The 14,738-nt window shown below is 38.3% G+C and overlaps 1 protein-coding gene across 1 annotated transcript in view; it reads right to left on the reverse strand.

Moving 5' to 3' along the window:
* Nucleotides 1-14,738, reverse strand: part of TTLL7 (tubulin tyrosine ligase like 7) — a 142,036-nt gene that overhangs the window by 28,713 nt on the left and 98,585 nt on the right. The window contains exon 18 of the mRNA XM_036026342.1: nt 14,458-14,538. Coding sequence (XP_035882235.1) covers nt 14,458-14,538 — 81 coding nt within the window. The remainder of the gene's footprint in view (nt 1-14,457; nt 14,539-14,738) is intronic.

The following is a 14,738-nucleotide window of genomic DNA, read 5'->3' on the forward strand; positions in this document are numbered from 1 at the left end:
ATAGGCAAGATCTGGAAGCAACCCAAGTACCCAGCAGTAAAAAAGTTGTGGTACATTTATACAATGGAATACTATTCATCCTAAAAAAAAGGAAATTTTGCCCTTCATAACAATATGGATGGACCTAGAGAGCATTATGCTAAGTAAAATAAGCAAGTCAGACAAAGACAAGTACCATATAATTTCACTCATATATGGAATCGTGAACAAAATAAACTAACAAAATAGAAACAGACTCATAGAGAACAGACTGATGATAGCTGCCAGAGGAAAGGGAGTTTGGGGGCTGGGTGAAAAATGTAAAGAAATTATCAAAAAAAAAAACCTCACAGAGACAAACAACAGTATGGTATTACCAGAAGCAAGGGGGTTTGGGGGAGGCAGAAGAGGGTATAGTGGGAATAAATGGTGATGAAAGGAGACTTGGATTAGTGTAGTGAACACACAATACAATATACAGATGATGTATTCTAGAACTGTACACCTGAAACCTATAATTTATTAACCAATACATTTTCCCCCCAATAAATTCAATTAAAATAGTAGCCAAACTGAAAAAGAAATATTAAAATTAAATTTAAATGTAAGTTAAATTTAAATTAGATCAATAAATGAAGATTTGACCCTAGCCATGTTGTTCGGTTAGTTGGAGCATCTTCCCATCCACCAAAAGGTTGTAGATTCCATCCCTGGTAGGGCACATACCTAGGTTGTAGATTTGATCCCCAGCTGGGGTGCATAAGGCAGGCAACCAACTGATGTTTCTCTCTCACATTGATCTCTCTCTCTCTGTCTCCCTCTCTCTCTCTCAAACCAATAAACATCCTCGAGTGAGGATCATAAATAAATAAATAAATAAATAAATGTTTGTAGAAAAGAAATCTTTATAAAAAAATAAGTGAAGTTGATTACTCACTTTATTCAATTAACACAAATCAACTCTAGGGTGATTAAGGTCTTATGTTTAAAACGTAAACCATTAAATATCCTAGTGGAAGGTATTGGTGAATATCTTTTAGACCTTGGGCTAGAAAAAGATGACTGAAGTCACAACAAAAGTATAGACCATAAAAGACTAATAGATTTTGATTACATTAAAATTAAGAACTTCTAGTAATCAAGAGATACCTTAAAGAAAATAAATCATCAAATCACAAACTGGAAAAATATATTCAAACACATACATCCAACATAGTATTAGTATCATAAAGAATGAGTAACATACTGTTAATATCAATGCCAACAACTTAATAGAAAAATGGACAAAAATACATGAACGGGGATTTCACAAAAGAGGAAATAAATATGACCAATAAACAAAGAATAAAAATTAAGACCATATTTTGGCTCGTGCTTCATAACTCCCTAAATTCTCTCAAACAAGCAACAACCAGCCTCAATGAGACTCCAGCCCCCATACCACTTGCTAAACAGCCCCAGGCCCAGCACTAGCAGTAGCCAGACTAGGTTCACAGCTTGGCTTCTCCTAGAAACCTCCAAGCCCAGCACCAGTAGCAGACATCTCAGATTGCTTAGTAGCTCAGGCAGGGTGACCCCAGGCAGAACACAGATCGGGGTTGACCTTGGCCTGCACCACCTGGGAAGCCCCAGGGCCTACACACCCAGTGGACAGCTATAGACCACAGTGAAGCATCACCACCCTGCCTCAACACAGCTGATCCTCTACAGAGAGCCTAGGTTGGTGATCAGTTGTCACAGCTGGTCCTTGCAGATGACTGGCCCTTATAACTCCTTCCCACTGATCAGCCAAGAGCTATCAAGGCTCAACTACAAGTGGAGGGTGTACTCAGCCCACATGAAAGGCATACCTCAAGTACTCATCTAGGGCGATATGGGAGGCTGTGCCCCTGAACCACACATGACACCTACTACATTAGGCTATGATCCCAAGACAGGGAGTCGTAGCAGCTCTACTTAATACATAGAAACAAACACAGGGAGGCTGCCAAAATGAGGAGACAAAGAAACATGGACCAAATGAAAAAACAGATCAAAACTCCAGAAAAAGAACTAAACAAAATGGAAAAAAGCAGTCTGTCAAATGCAATGTTCAAAACATTGGTTACAAGGATTCTCAAGGAACTTAGCAAGGACTTCAACAGCATAAAAAAGATCCAGTCAGAAATGAAGGATACACTAACTGAAATAAAGAACAATTTATAGGGAAGAACAACTTACAGTGGATGAAGCTGAGAATTAAATCAATGATTTGGAACTTAAGCAAGCAAAAATGAACCAATCAGAACATGAAGAAAAATGAATTAAAAAAATGAAGATAGTGTAAGAGGCCTCTGGGACAACTCCAAGCATTCCAACATTTGCATCACAGGGATGCCAGAAAGAGAAGAGAAAGAACAAGAAATTGAACACCTACTTGAAAAAATAATGAAAGAAAACTTCCCTAATTTGGTGAAGAAAATAGGCATACAAGGCAAGGAAGCACAGAGAGTCCCAAACTAAATGGATGCAAAAAGGCCCATGGCAAGACACATCATAATTAAAATGCCAAAGGTTAAAGATAAAGAGAGAATCTTCAAAGAAGCAAATGAAAAGGAGACAGTTACCTACAGGGGAGTTCCCATAAGACTGTCAATGATTTCTCAAAAGAAACTTTGCAGGATAGAAGGGATTGTCAAGAAGTACTCAAAGTCATGAAAAGCACGGACCTGCAGCCAAGATTGCCCCAACCAGCAAAGCTATCATTAAGAACTGAGGGACAGATAAAGAGCTTCCCAGATAAGAAAAAAATAAAGGAGTTCATCATCGCCAAAATGTTAGATGAAAAGTTAAAGAGACTTATTTAAGAAAAAGATCAAAATTATGAACAATAAAATGGCAATAAATACATATCTATCAATAATTGAATCTGAAAAAACAAACTAAGCAAACAAGAACAGGGACAGAATCATGGATACGGAGAGCATTTTGATGGTTGCCTGATGGCAGGGCAAAAGGGGGGAATGGGGGAATGGGTGAAGGGGTGAGGAGATTAAGAAGTACAAATAGGCAGTTACAGAACAGCCATGGGGATCTAAGGTACAGTACAGGAAATGGAGAAGCTAAAGAACTTATATGCATGGTCCATGGACATGAACAAAGGCTTGGGGATGGCCTTAGGGAGTGGATGTGCTTGCTAGAGGGAGGCAAAGGGAGAAAAATTAGGACAATTGTAATACCATAATCAATAAAATATAATTTAAAAACACTAAGACCATACTATCACTTCATGTCCACTTAACTGAAAAAATTTAAAAGTCTGACAATACTAAGTGCCGGAGAGATAGTCATCTTCAGAGTCTCAGACATTGTTGGTAGGAATACAAATTGCAGTGGCTTCAGAAAATGTCTTGGCATTATCTCCTAAAGTTGAAACTTTGCACATTCTTAGACCCGGCAATTTTATTCCTAAGAGAACTATCTCATAGGTTAAGAACAGTAGGCATATACAGAAATTTTCAAACAGCTGTTCATGACAGCAACAACCCAACTCTCCATCAATGGAAGAATGAATAAATAAAAAGTGGTATACTCATAGCTTTGGACTATTATAAAGTAGTGAAAATGAATGAAATACAATAACACAGCATGTCTTACTGACATAATGGTAAGTTAAAAAATACAAGGGGAACCCCAAAAAGCCAAGAATTTATTTTTTTAATTTTGTATTTATTTTTACATGTTTAAACTTCAGTCATCTTAAAGTACTCTCCATTTGATGTAATACACCTTATCAATACATTTTTAAACTGTTCAGTGTTTGAACTGCTCAAAAAGTTTTTGATGCCTTTTAGTTCTTCTGCCACTTTTTGTTTCACCTCTTCCACATTGGCAAAATGTTTTCCTTTGAGGACTTTTTCATTCAGGGAAACAAAAAAAAGTCACTCAGGGTAAGATTGGGTGAACAGGGAGGGTAACATACAGGCATACAGGCATACAGGTAACAAAACAGCTGAACACTCAGCACAGTATGGGCTGGTGCACTCATAAATTACCCGTCATGAAATAGGCAAATGCACTGAAAGAGTCTTCCAAAAAAATTCACTGAATCCAAATGCAGCCTCTCTCAACAATACCAGCTGGTACCCAGATATAGATGGGTTCCTAGAACACTCACCTAGCAGAGGAAGCCTGTGCTAAAAGGGGCCCACCTTCCAGAAGATAGTTCTAGTTTTCTGGGGGGCCTCTGTCATACAAACAAGGGATTACTTTCAGTAGGAAACTCTTTAGAGAAAGTAAAAACAACTAAATTTGGCAACATACACATAGGTATAATAAGAACATATAAAGACAGCAAGCAAGGGACTGGTGAATAGTTAACTCTGGAAACTGGCTAACTGAGAAGTGGGGAGTCTGGAGATGCAGAGGAGTCATCTGGTTAATTACAGGCTTTTGCCAAGATCCTATCTTTTGTTTTGGTTGTTGAATTCATAAACAGTATAGCATTAAAAATGCTAAATAAAAGGAGGCCCTATACAGACAAATAATGAGAGAATCTCATGAAACAAGAACTACTAATTCAGGACAAAAATTAAAGGTACTGAATAATTTGCAAGCCCCCAAAAGTCACTTTGTCTAACTCACATGTATTTAATATGTATGCAATGCTGATATTTCCAACAACTCTTTAGAAAAATAAGTACTAACGAGTATAATTATTCTAATTTCAGTTCACCAAAGAACCTTTTTTACTTTTTATTTCATTTATCTAACTAAAGGAACTCCTTATAAATATTAAGAGTAAAAGGTAAAAAGAGAAAGGACTTGCAAACCTAAACGCTGAGTGAAGATATGATTTATACACAGGCATAAATGTATGGACAAATGGAAGCTGATAAAAGAAGAATTTAATTTGCTTTTCTTTAAAAGGTGTATTTAAAGAAGTGTATTAGTTCTCTCTGATGAAGGCAAATTTAGAATAAACATCTATTTAAAATCAGTTCTTTAAAAATTTTCAAAATAGCATTTATAGAGGAATATCAACTGCAGCTTCTCACAAGGAACTGTGTGAGCAGCATCGCTCCTTCCCTTCCTGTTCCAGCTTCTTCCACTGGGAAGTGGGAACTGTATTCAAATCCTACAGCTGAACGGGAGGAGGAGGAGAGGTAATGCAAACTGTAATAAAGTGGCTGGTGAAAAACCTGTCCCAGAAAAGCATGTTATTACCAATAATGAATGCTTAATTACAAAGAGGAATTTTAAAGACTTTAATATGAATTATAACAATGCTGATATAATATGAAGATCATACATTAATTCATACTTTAAAAAAACTATTTTCTACTAAGCAATTATATGTCTGAATATAGAAAGCAGTACTTGGGACTGATGTGATATAAGATCAACACTAGTGGTAAATGGTAAATTTAAATGATTTCTCTTCATAATTTTTCTTTCTTTTGTCTATATATTAGTGAGTAATAGCAGGCCAAAAGTCATAATGCAGGAAGAATTTTAAAAGCAGCGAAGATAACCAATAAATTGGTCTCAAGAATAAATGTGAATTCCATACAATGAAATTAAAAAGTATTAATGATACTGGGAATTTTAACATTATCATAATATCACACTCTATTATTAGATAATTATTCAACTTTAAAGTGATAAAGCATTTGAGATGATGGGATATTTATTCATTCATTTCTTTTAACATACTTTCTGGTAAAATGCATTATGATGTGGTGACTACAAACAACAAATTCAGGAAGAGACCAGGGAGTTAGGGGTGGGGAATGCCTCTGCTCCACTCCTGGCATTTCCTGTTTCCTCCACCATGGACACAGCAAAACCCTCAGGCCTCCGGCACCCCTCCTAGCATCTCAGCCTGAGGAGTGATTTCCCAGGTTGGTGAAACTAGCATGGACGAGGCAACCCAGGAACTTGCTCCTTTTTTAGGCCACCTCACTGAGAACATACATTCTCCCTCACGTCTCTTAGCCTTCAGTTTAATTTTATTTTTTTTAATTACTTTATTGTTGTTCAATTACAATTGTCCGCATTTTCTCCTCACCACTTCCCCCCACCCCAGCCAAACCCACCTTCAGTTTTAAAGGGGCCTCCCCTAGGGGGCAAGCTCTGGTCTGGAGCAAAGTGAACCTGGGAGACCTGTAATTGGGAGTGGATGAGGACAGGCAGAGAAGGGAGCAAGAACCCAGATCCCTCACCTCTGAGCCTTCAATTGCTCTTTCCTCTGCTTGGAACAGTTTCCCCTACCTGTTTAGCGGGTGAACTTCTGTATCTTAACCCAAACACTACTTCTTCAGGGAGACCTTTAGCTGCCACTGAACTACTGTAGGATCCCCCAATGCCCAGTTCTTTCCTATTAATAATATCTCACCTTATTTTAATTTCCTGTCTAATTAATGGAAACTTATCTACATGAAGGAAGGATTTATGCCCATTCTGATAATAAACTTACCATGTTCCCCAGGTTCAAGATAGGTATAGAACTTAGTAGGTGTTTGTCTTAGTAAAATTGTTCCTTGTGAGAAAGCGAAACCTATGCAGACAAGGTGAAAATGAGAGCTAACGCTTACTGAGTGCTGACGAAGAACCAAGCACCTTCTAAGCACGTTTCTGGGCACTTTTCCATATAGTAATCCATTTAGTCCTTAGAACAAAAACATGAGGCAGATACTGCAGCCCACAGTCCCTTTCCAAAAACCTTGAGACAGACAAGAGTAACACCTAGCTGTCTGTCAAGTCATGGTCACCCAGTGAGTTCAGGTGGGTTAGTTTTTCAGCCCAATGGTTATGAAAAAATTTTTGGTTCTGAAAACATTTTGGATCTCGATTTTATGGATGAAAAAACTCAGGCATAGAGCAGATAAGTAACTTTCCCCAGATTGCACAGCTCACACACAGACAGGTGTATAGCCAGACCTGTGCTCCCAGGCACGGCCTAACACCTCAGAATTGACATGGCCAGTCCAGGCTAAGCCCTAGGAGAGAATCAGATTGTTTCTGCTGAGGTTCAAATTCACCTCTAGTTAAGTAACACTGGGGAAGATGGGTGGGGTCCCTATGTGTGAACAAGGCTGCTCAGGCTCTCACCCCATCAGGGCCTAGGTGTAAGGACTAGTTTGCCTAAAAGACCATACAGACAGGGAGACAATTGCACCTTCAGCAAAACACCCACTAAATAATTTTAGAAAGGCAGAGCAGACAGGCAAGAAATCAGGCTGGGATGAGGTAAATCAGTGCCAGTTCTTTTTGTAATTCTTTTTTGGATTTCTGGGTGCTTCAGGGTTAGAAGAAAATGGGTGGAAGATAAACAATTTGTGAAACACAAAAACAAATGGTCAGCAAGGTGCCCTTTGTGTGTACCAGTGGATTCAAGTGAGGCAAGCTTACAGAATACGGGCACCCACTTCCCGACATTGGGACTTTTAAAAGCACCCCCCAATCCAACATGAAGCCCTCCAGAGGAAAAAAATAAATGGAAGATTCACTTAATCAAAACATTAATAAAATGAAAAGATTTGTCTTTTCCATATGAAACATAGCACATTTGAAGTCATAAAGCACAAAAATTGATATTTTTGCAAGAACACACAGATGTTGAATGACAAACTGCTCCATATGGCTGAACAGTTGGTCCTAAATTAAAATAATGGCATGAGGTGAGGGAGGTTTAGAAATAACATTAAAGGGACTACATGCCGTAGTAATGATGCACACGGCAGCCATGGCTACAGGGGAAAGGCGTCTTTGCTGATGCAGAGCATGCAGCTCTGTATAGCATCTATGTCAGCGTAAATAAAAAGAAAGATGGAAAATAATAACACTAAAATGCATGCAAAAGCAACTACAGTAGGTATTTTTTCTAAATGACTATTTAGAGAAAAAATACTTGATAAACAAGGATATCTTAGAACCCTAAAATAAATGCAAACCTTAATATCATTACTTATCTCTCTTCACCCTCCAATCTTAGTTTATGCCTAGAGAAGAAACTTTTCAGTAAATTTGGCATTCCTCACAAACCAAAAACACTGCAATATTTTTATACTTCATATGTTCCTTACAAACTATATAAAGCAACTGCATTCTTGGCAGAAAGCTAAATCATGCCAGTGTGAAGTTACCACAACATGACATTCAATAAGGTTAGCTGTTTCCTTTTCACCTGAAGGAGATACTTTTCAGTCTTTAATTTCTACATCCTTGACCTTTAATTTTTACATCCATTATGGAAAATCTAAAATAAGGCATGTGTGTATGGCATTCTTATCTTACAGTTTTACAACATTCTATTGAGCAACCAGCAAATGCTTTGTTCCTGGAGATACATATTTCAACAATGGTCTCTAAGTGGAATTACGAGATTTCGATGAGTCTTGTGCATTCCACACCTTGCATAGTGCTCAGGACATGGTAGTCCTTCAATTAATATTGTTCAATGCATGGTTGAATAAGCAAATAAATAAATGAAGAAACAACTCTCCAAATCCCCAATAGTGCCTATCACAGCCTATGTACAAAGCTGGCAACCAATAAATGTTTGTCAAATTAAGTCACACCCCATGCAGCCCTTGTGGCAGCCAAGAAGACATGCCATTTGAACTGAACTGTTTCTAAGGGTGCAGTTAACAGACAGCTTCCCCATCCAGGATCACTGCAACACTCGAGCCAAGCCTATGCTCTCCCCAAACTGCCCCTGGCAAAGGACCGACCATGGCTGGATACTAGAGAGGGACCATTTACGTCCAGTTCAATCTCCCAAAAAGCAGTCTTTGTTCTGGGCTCCCCATCAGCTGGACAGGGCTTTCTCTGAACTTCACTGAAGTCTGAGGTTCTTCCTCCTCACTCCTGCTGCATTTCACTCACAGGTGTCAGACCTCATTGCTGTCTAGAAGCTCTTCCCGCCTACTCATACTCTCCTGTCCCTTAGTCTTTCTCAAGTGTTTTCTCTTAAAAATCTCTTTCCCTGCTAATTCGGTCTCAAGTCTGCTGAACTCACACAGCCTCCTGATGATTATTGACTATTATCACAGCCAAAAGAAGGATAGATCCATTTAATCCACATCTAAATGTAAATTAGTTAAATCCTTGGCCTTGTGAATAGGAAACTTTTTATAATAATCTAATACTACACTCCACAGCTGACCCACATTTTTGTAGGTTTCTTTTTGCTTTCCTGGGTGTGGTTTCTAGCTTTATAAAGCAATAGCACAGGTTTCAACAGATAGTCAAATGGTCAATATGTTACAACCCAAGAGCCAATTTTTATGCATTTCTTGCATTCTACCCAATGCACATCATTTCTATGCATTCTACCCAAAATAATTCCACATGTGAAGAATTCTTAGTATAATAAAGTACATCAGAGAAACAGCTTGGTATTAGGATCCTTAGTAGAAAAGAAAAAAATCAGGCTGCATTTTACAACTTCCAAGGCCACAGCCCCTTCCCAAATATCTCCCTTCCTCGCAAGACCCCTCCCACGCTTCATGTTCTGAATCTCAGGGAAGTTCTGAGCAGTTACCTGCCCCAAGTCAAGGGCAGAGACAATATTGGGCCCAAGTCCACACAGCTGCACGTCCAGTGCCTCTTTCCATGACCTATTATCAACATGTAACATCAACGTCTACAGCTTTAAAAGTTTTTTCAATGCGCTTTCCAACTCATTAGCTCTCTTGTTGTCAAAATAAATATTTCAGTCAGTCAATCTCTGAGAAAAGTTATTTTTATATATTCTTATGTTTTACATATATTTATAATAGATATTATGTTATATATTTATATGTATTATATATAAATGAAATCAGCTAAGCACATTTAAGTTTGTCCCAATGATTAATTCCATCCTATATCTCTGTGAATTGTAAATATTTCACTTAATTCTAATGTTATTGATTAAATGGACAAAACATTAAAAAAATCTCAAATTACAAAAGTCTTTGTTTTTGTTAAAGCTCAATACCTCCATTGCTGGCTTGCTCGATGACTAGCATTCATGCTCTGTACATTTGTTAGGCTTGTTTTTATGGATTAGCATGAAAAGAGGCCATGAATTCAGAGAGGTTAACTTCACAAAAATGTAAAGCTTTACAAAAATGTGTTTCCTTATTATCCAAATATTACTCCCGGGTGTGAGCATGTAAGTTACCCTCTGGCAAGGGGGACAATGTCGTCACAGGACCAACGCTGCTGGAAGATGCCCTCTGCTCCTTCTCCCAGGAGCGCCCTGCTCTTCGCTTTATGTTTGAGGAATTAGAGTCTGTTTTGGAAAAAAAAACTCTTAATGAACAAAACGGTTGAGAAAAGAAAAAGACACACGTGATCACGACCAGAGCAAGACAAATGGCTACGAGTTCACTGCACAAGTGTGGACAGCGGGCCCCCTGCTCAGCGCTCCCCCTGCTCAGCGCGGCCTGGGCCCAGCGTCCCTCCACCACCTCTCGGGGCCACCGGGAAAGTGGGCGGTTTTGCACAATAAACTTGCTCTGCTTTTGATCATCCCTTACTTACCCCGAGAGTCAAAATTCAAGCTATGAATTCTTTTGCCCAAAATATATCTGTCTTTTAATTAATTACCTGTGTAGAAGAATACCTGTAACTCTTTGGAAAAGTGCAAACTATAGGACTTGAACATGCTCTCTGTTGGGGATGAGGTATATTACTACTTTTTATAAGCACAAAGCAAATACAGCACCTTTGACTTAGGTGAAAACAGAAGAAACAAAGTAGCTCAAAGAAAGGGTAATTAGGGACACAAACTGTAATAAAAACCACAGTTCTCACATTAGTGCTTCCACTTACTCTACATAACAGTGCCGGTAAATACAGAGATGTGGCCGCACATCTGAGAACTAGAGGAAAAGATTACACGGAGACAACTCACTTCAATTATTTTTAGAGTCAATACTCACAGGGGAAGTAGAAATACTGGCATAAGTACTTGCCAGTAGTTTATACGCAAGCATTTATTTTTACTCAAAATTTATAAACCCAATTAAGCATGACAACCCTGAACATGAAAGTTGTCTTCCAATTCACAAATACTATTGTTTTCACACACATCATTTAATCATTCCATACAGTGGTTATCAGAACTTCTCATAGTATGTGTTAAAAAGCAGAACAGAACTGTCTTAATTTGTTGTTGCTCTTCAAATAAACACACATCACTCGTAAAGAAAAAAGGGTACAGAAGGATGTCAGCTTGCTATTGACAGAGTTCATCAAAGTGCCTGAAATGAATCAAATTAACAGATGCTGATGAAAAGGCTTTCATAGGTGAGGTGACTACAAAATAAGACACACCCCCTAGCTTTTAAAAAGGCAGAAAATATTAATAGAGAAGCCTCTCATGGCACATGGTAAGCACAGCCAAGCACAATGAAGATTTACCACAGGGACAGATAATAGTTGATAAGGGTGGTGGGGGGGGCGGGGGAGGACAGGCTTCAGAGACACACTGGTCTCCCTGTCATTATCCCATTTTTAAAAAGATTGTTTTAACTTGAAAAATATATAGAAACATACAAAAGCAAAAAAAAATTGACACAAAATGTCACCACTTTCCTTCCCCTGTCTCAGTAAGTCTACCCTCCAGAAATGCGTCGTCTTAACATTTTGGTATCTTGTTTTTCAAAAATTGTAATACTAGATATATATTTTTAAAATATCATAGAATGTACGTTGATTAAAATGGGAAAATACATATTGCATAACTTGTTTAATTTCCTACCCTGATACCTTTTCAGTGTGCTACAAGGAAGAGGAAAAGCTGACAGAGGAGCTCCCCTTTGAGATGCCCAAGGCAATGCAGCCCTGACTGGACATTCCTACAAACCCTCCGGTGGAACTTCTCAGCAGGAAGATAACCAAGACACATCTTGTTTAAAGGCATATCTACAAGGTTACCAGGGTCTGTCTACATCTGCAGTTAAATGCAGTAGCACTAGACACATTTGGCTATTTAAATTTAAATTAATTGCAATTGAAAGTTCAGCTCTCGGTCACAATGGCCACACTCCAAGTGCTCACCACTGCAGTCACAGAAGGCCAGCGATGACGGATGCACTGTGCTTTGCAGACACAAAACATCCCCGTCTTTGTAGAAAGTTATGTGGGATGACACTCACAGTAGAGAAACCTGGCATTTTAACTTCATTTGGGCAGAGAGTAGAAGTCAGTCACCAAGACTATATGGGTGACTACTGGAGAATAAAAGTTAAGGCCACCCAAGTCTGGAAGGCCCCCTCTCTGCTGATGGGAGCTACACGGTTGGCACTTGTCATTCTGAACACAGACTATTGCCAGGTATTAAAGAGAGACACCTGAGAGTGGATGGATACAGCCCCCAGCAACCATGCACTAGGTGGCGGCTTACAGCTTGTATCCTTCACCCATAATTAGCTAATTTGGCTAATTTTACCAATACACGTTCGTTTCGTAGGGTATGAGTCATAATCTTGTGATGTACCTCAGGTTAAGATCTATCATTCCAGAATAGTATTTGATTTAATGCACCTGAGTCATATGGATGTACTATAATTTATTTAAACTTAAACCTATTAATAGACCTTTAGGGTGCTTCAAATATTATGCTTTCACAAACCCCACTGCAATGAATGTTCATATACAATCTTTTATACATTCAACTGTTATTCTGGAAGTGGTTTTGCTGAGTCATAAGGTTACGGACACTTGTAATTTTAATAGATACTGCAAATTACCATTCTAAAGAGTTGTACCAATGTATTCTCCCTCAAACTGTATAGTGAAGAGCCTTTTCTCCATACTATTTCCATGACTGGATATTACCTGTCTTATTAATTTTTGCTAATATGATGGTTTTTACTTGCTTTTCCTGCATTATCAGTGAGGCCAAGGATCTATTGTACATTAATTAGCTATCAGCAGATAACTGTCTTTTCTTAGTCTTTTTGTACACTTGCCACTTTATTTATTAATATTTATAGGATAGTTGGTCTTCTGTTGATCTCTTCGTAGGAGGGGCTGGTTTTACTGGGGGTCAAGTTTCTGTGCTGCAGTGCCCAACCACCTCGCCTCACTGCGCCCTCCTCACTGCTCCTGCCTTCTACCTTGGGTTAAGACATCTTTTGCCATCTGTTAAGTTTTTATGTAATTAAATCTGTTGGTCTTTTTTAAAAGACTTCTGGGTTGTAGGCCTTTCTTAAAAAGTTATTTCCCATCCTAAGCTTATAAATACAACCTTCTACATTTTCTTTTAAACTTCTAGTATTTTCTTTTTTAGAAGTAAAATTGTAGTCTATCTGGAATTTATTTTCATATACGGTAAGAGAAAAAGACACCAACTTAATTTTCTTACAAGTAGGTAGTCAACTGTTTCAGTAACATTTAGGGGGAAAATTACCTTTTCTACACTGATTTGAAATGTTGCATTTATCATGTGTTACTATCTTATAAATATTTTTATCCTGTTTCTGAACTATCTGTTGTATTTCAATTTGCAACTTATTTACATTATTCTAACTTGTAGATGACAAAAAGTACATGGACTTGAGGAAACTCAGGATAGTTATTCTAATAAAAGGTCTATATTTCAATCAATCAAGGCCATTTTTGATTTGGCAAAAATGTACCAGGGTTTATAATGTGTTTCGCCATCTACTTCTGTTACCAGCTGTGCTGTGCCCTCCTCCACAGAGCACAGCATTCGGCACAGGGCACAACACCAACTAATTATTTGCTGAACATGTGAATATGCAATAGTGAACTTAGTTTACTCAGATGAAAGTATATAAATTAAAGTAATCACTGGATTAGTGTGAACTTTCAGCTCATTAGAAATAAATCCTAGAAAGGGGAAATAATAGCTTACATTACTGAAGGAATACACCACCTTCACCAAAACGCCTAAAATAGTATCTCTTCCCCAAAATAATGTTGCAGTGCATTTGATGGGCCCCTGGGGCTGCTGGCCACTCTCCTCTCCTACTCCCCAAAACAGCAATTGCAAACCTTCCACTGTCTCCTCAAACCTCCGAAATCCCCTCCCCATCAAAAGAAAACCACGTCTCCCGCCACACAGACTGGCCTCTGCCTTCCCTCCTATTAGAATAAACGCTCCTGGGTAGGAAGAACCTTCCCACCTCACTTACTCGAGGGTTTTCTAACACCTCTCTTTCCTCTCTTCTAGGTCATTTTCATTACCACACAAACTGCAAATCTCTTCATCTCTACCTTTCTTCCTCTCTACCTTTCACTCTTAAACCTGCTCTATTCAAGTTTTTGTGAGCTCTCTGAGACCATGGGTTCTATTAATTCACTTTTTATCCTCAGAACCTAGAACAGTGCCTGAAACATAGTAGGTATGCAATAAGTAGTTATTGAAGAAGTGAGTAAACCAAAAAATGTGTATATAGTTTGACTAGGAATGTGGCTTAATGATCCCAACTTAAGACATCATCTAAAAGGGAAAACTTGTTTTGGGGCATTACTCACTTTTCGCTGTCTTACAGAGTCCAATTTTATGAGCCAATATGAAGCCACCTTTGATTTATGATGCTTCCAGTTACCAATGATCTGTTGTGGGAGAGAAACATTAGGAAATATAGCCTAGAATTTTCCTCAAAAGTAACAAACAAAAGTAAATAAATGGGCTGAAACCAATTTTAGGTAATGAAATGAAAGCACTATAATATTACTTGTAATGAAGAATGTGTACTTTCATAAAAAGACAGGTGCAAAGATTTCTAACATAAGGTTAATAAGCCATCTGAACC

The sequence above is a fragment of the Phyllostomus discolor genome, chromosome 5 (assembly GCF_004126475.2).
Source record: "Phyllostomus discolor isolate MPI-MPIP mPhyDis1 chromosome 5, mPhyDis1.pri.v3, whole genome shotgun sequence".
NCBI classification, from domain to species: domain Eukaryota; kingdom Metazoa; phylum Chordata; class Mammalia; order Chiroptera; family Phyllostomidae; genus Phyllostomus; species Phyllostomus discolor.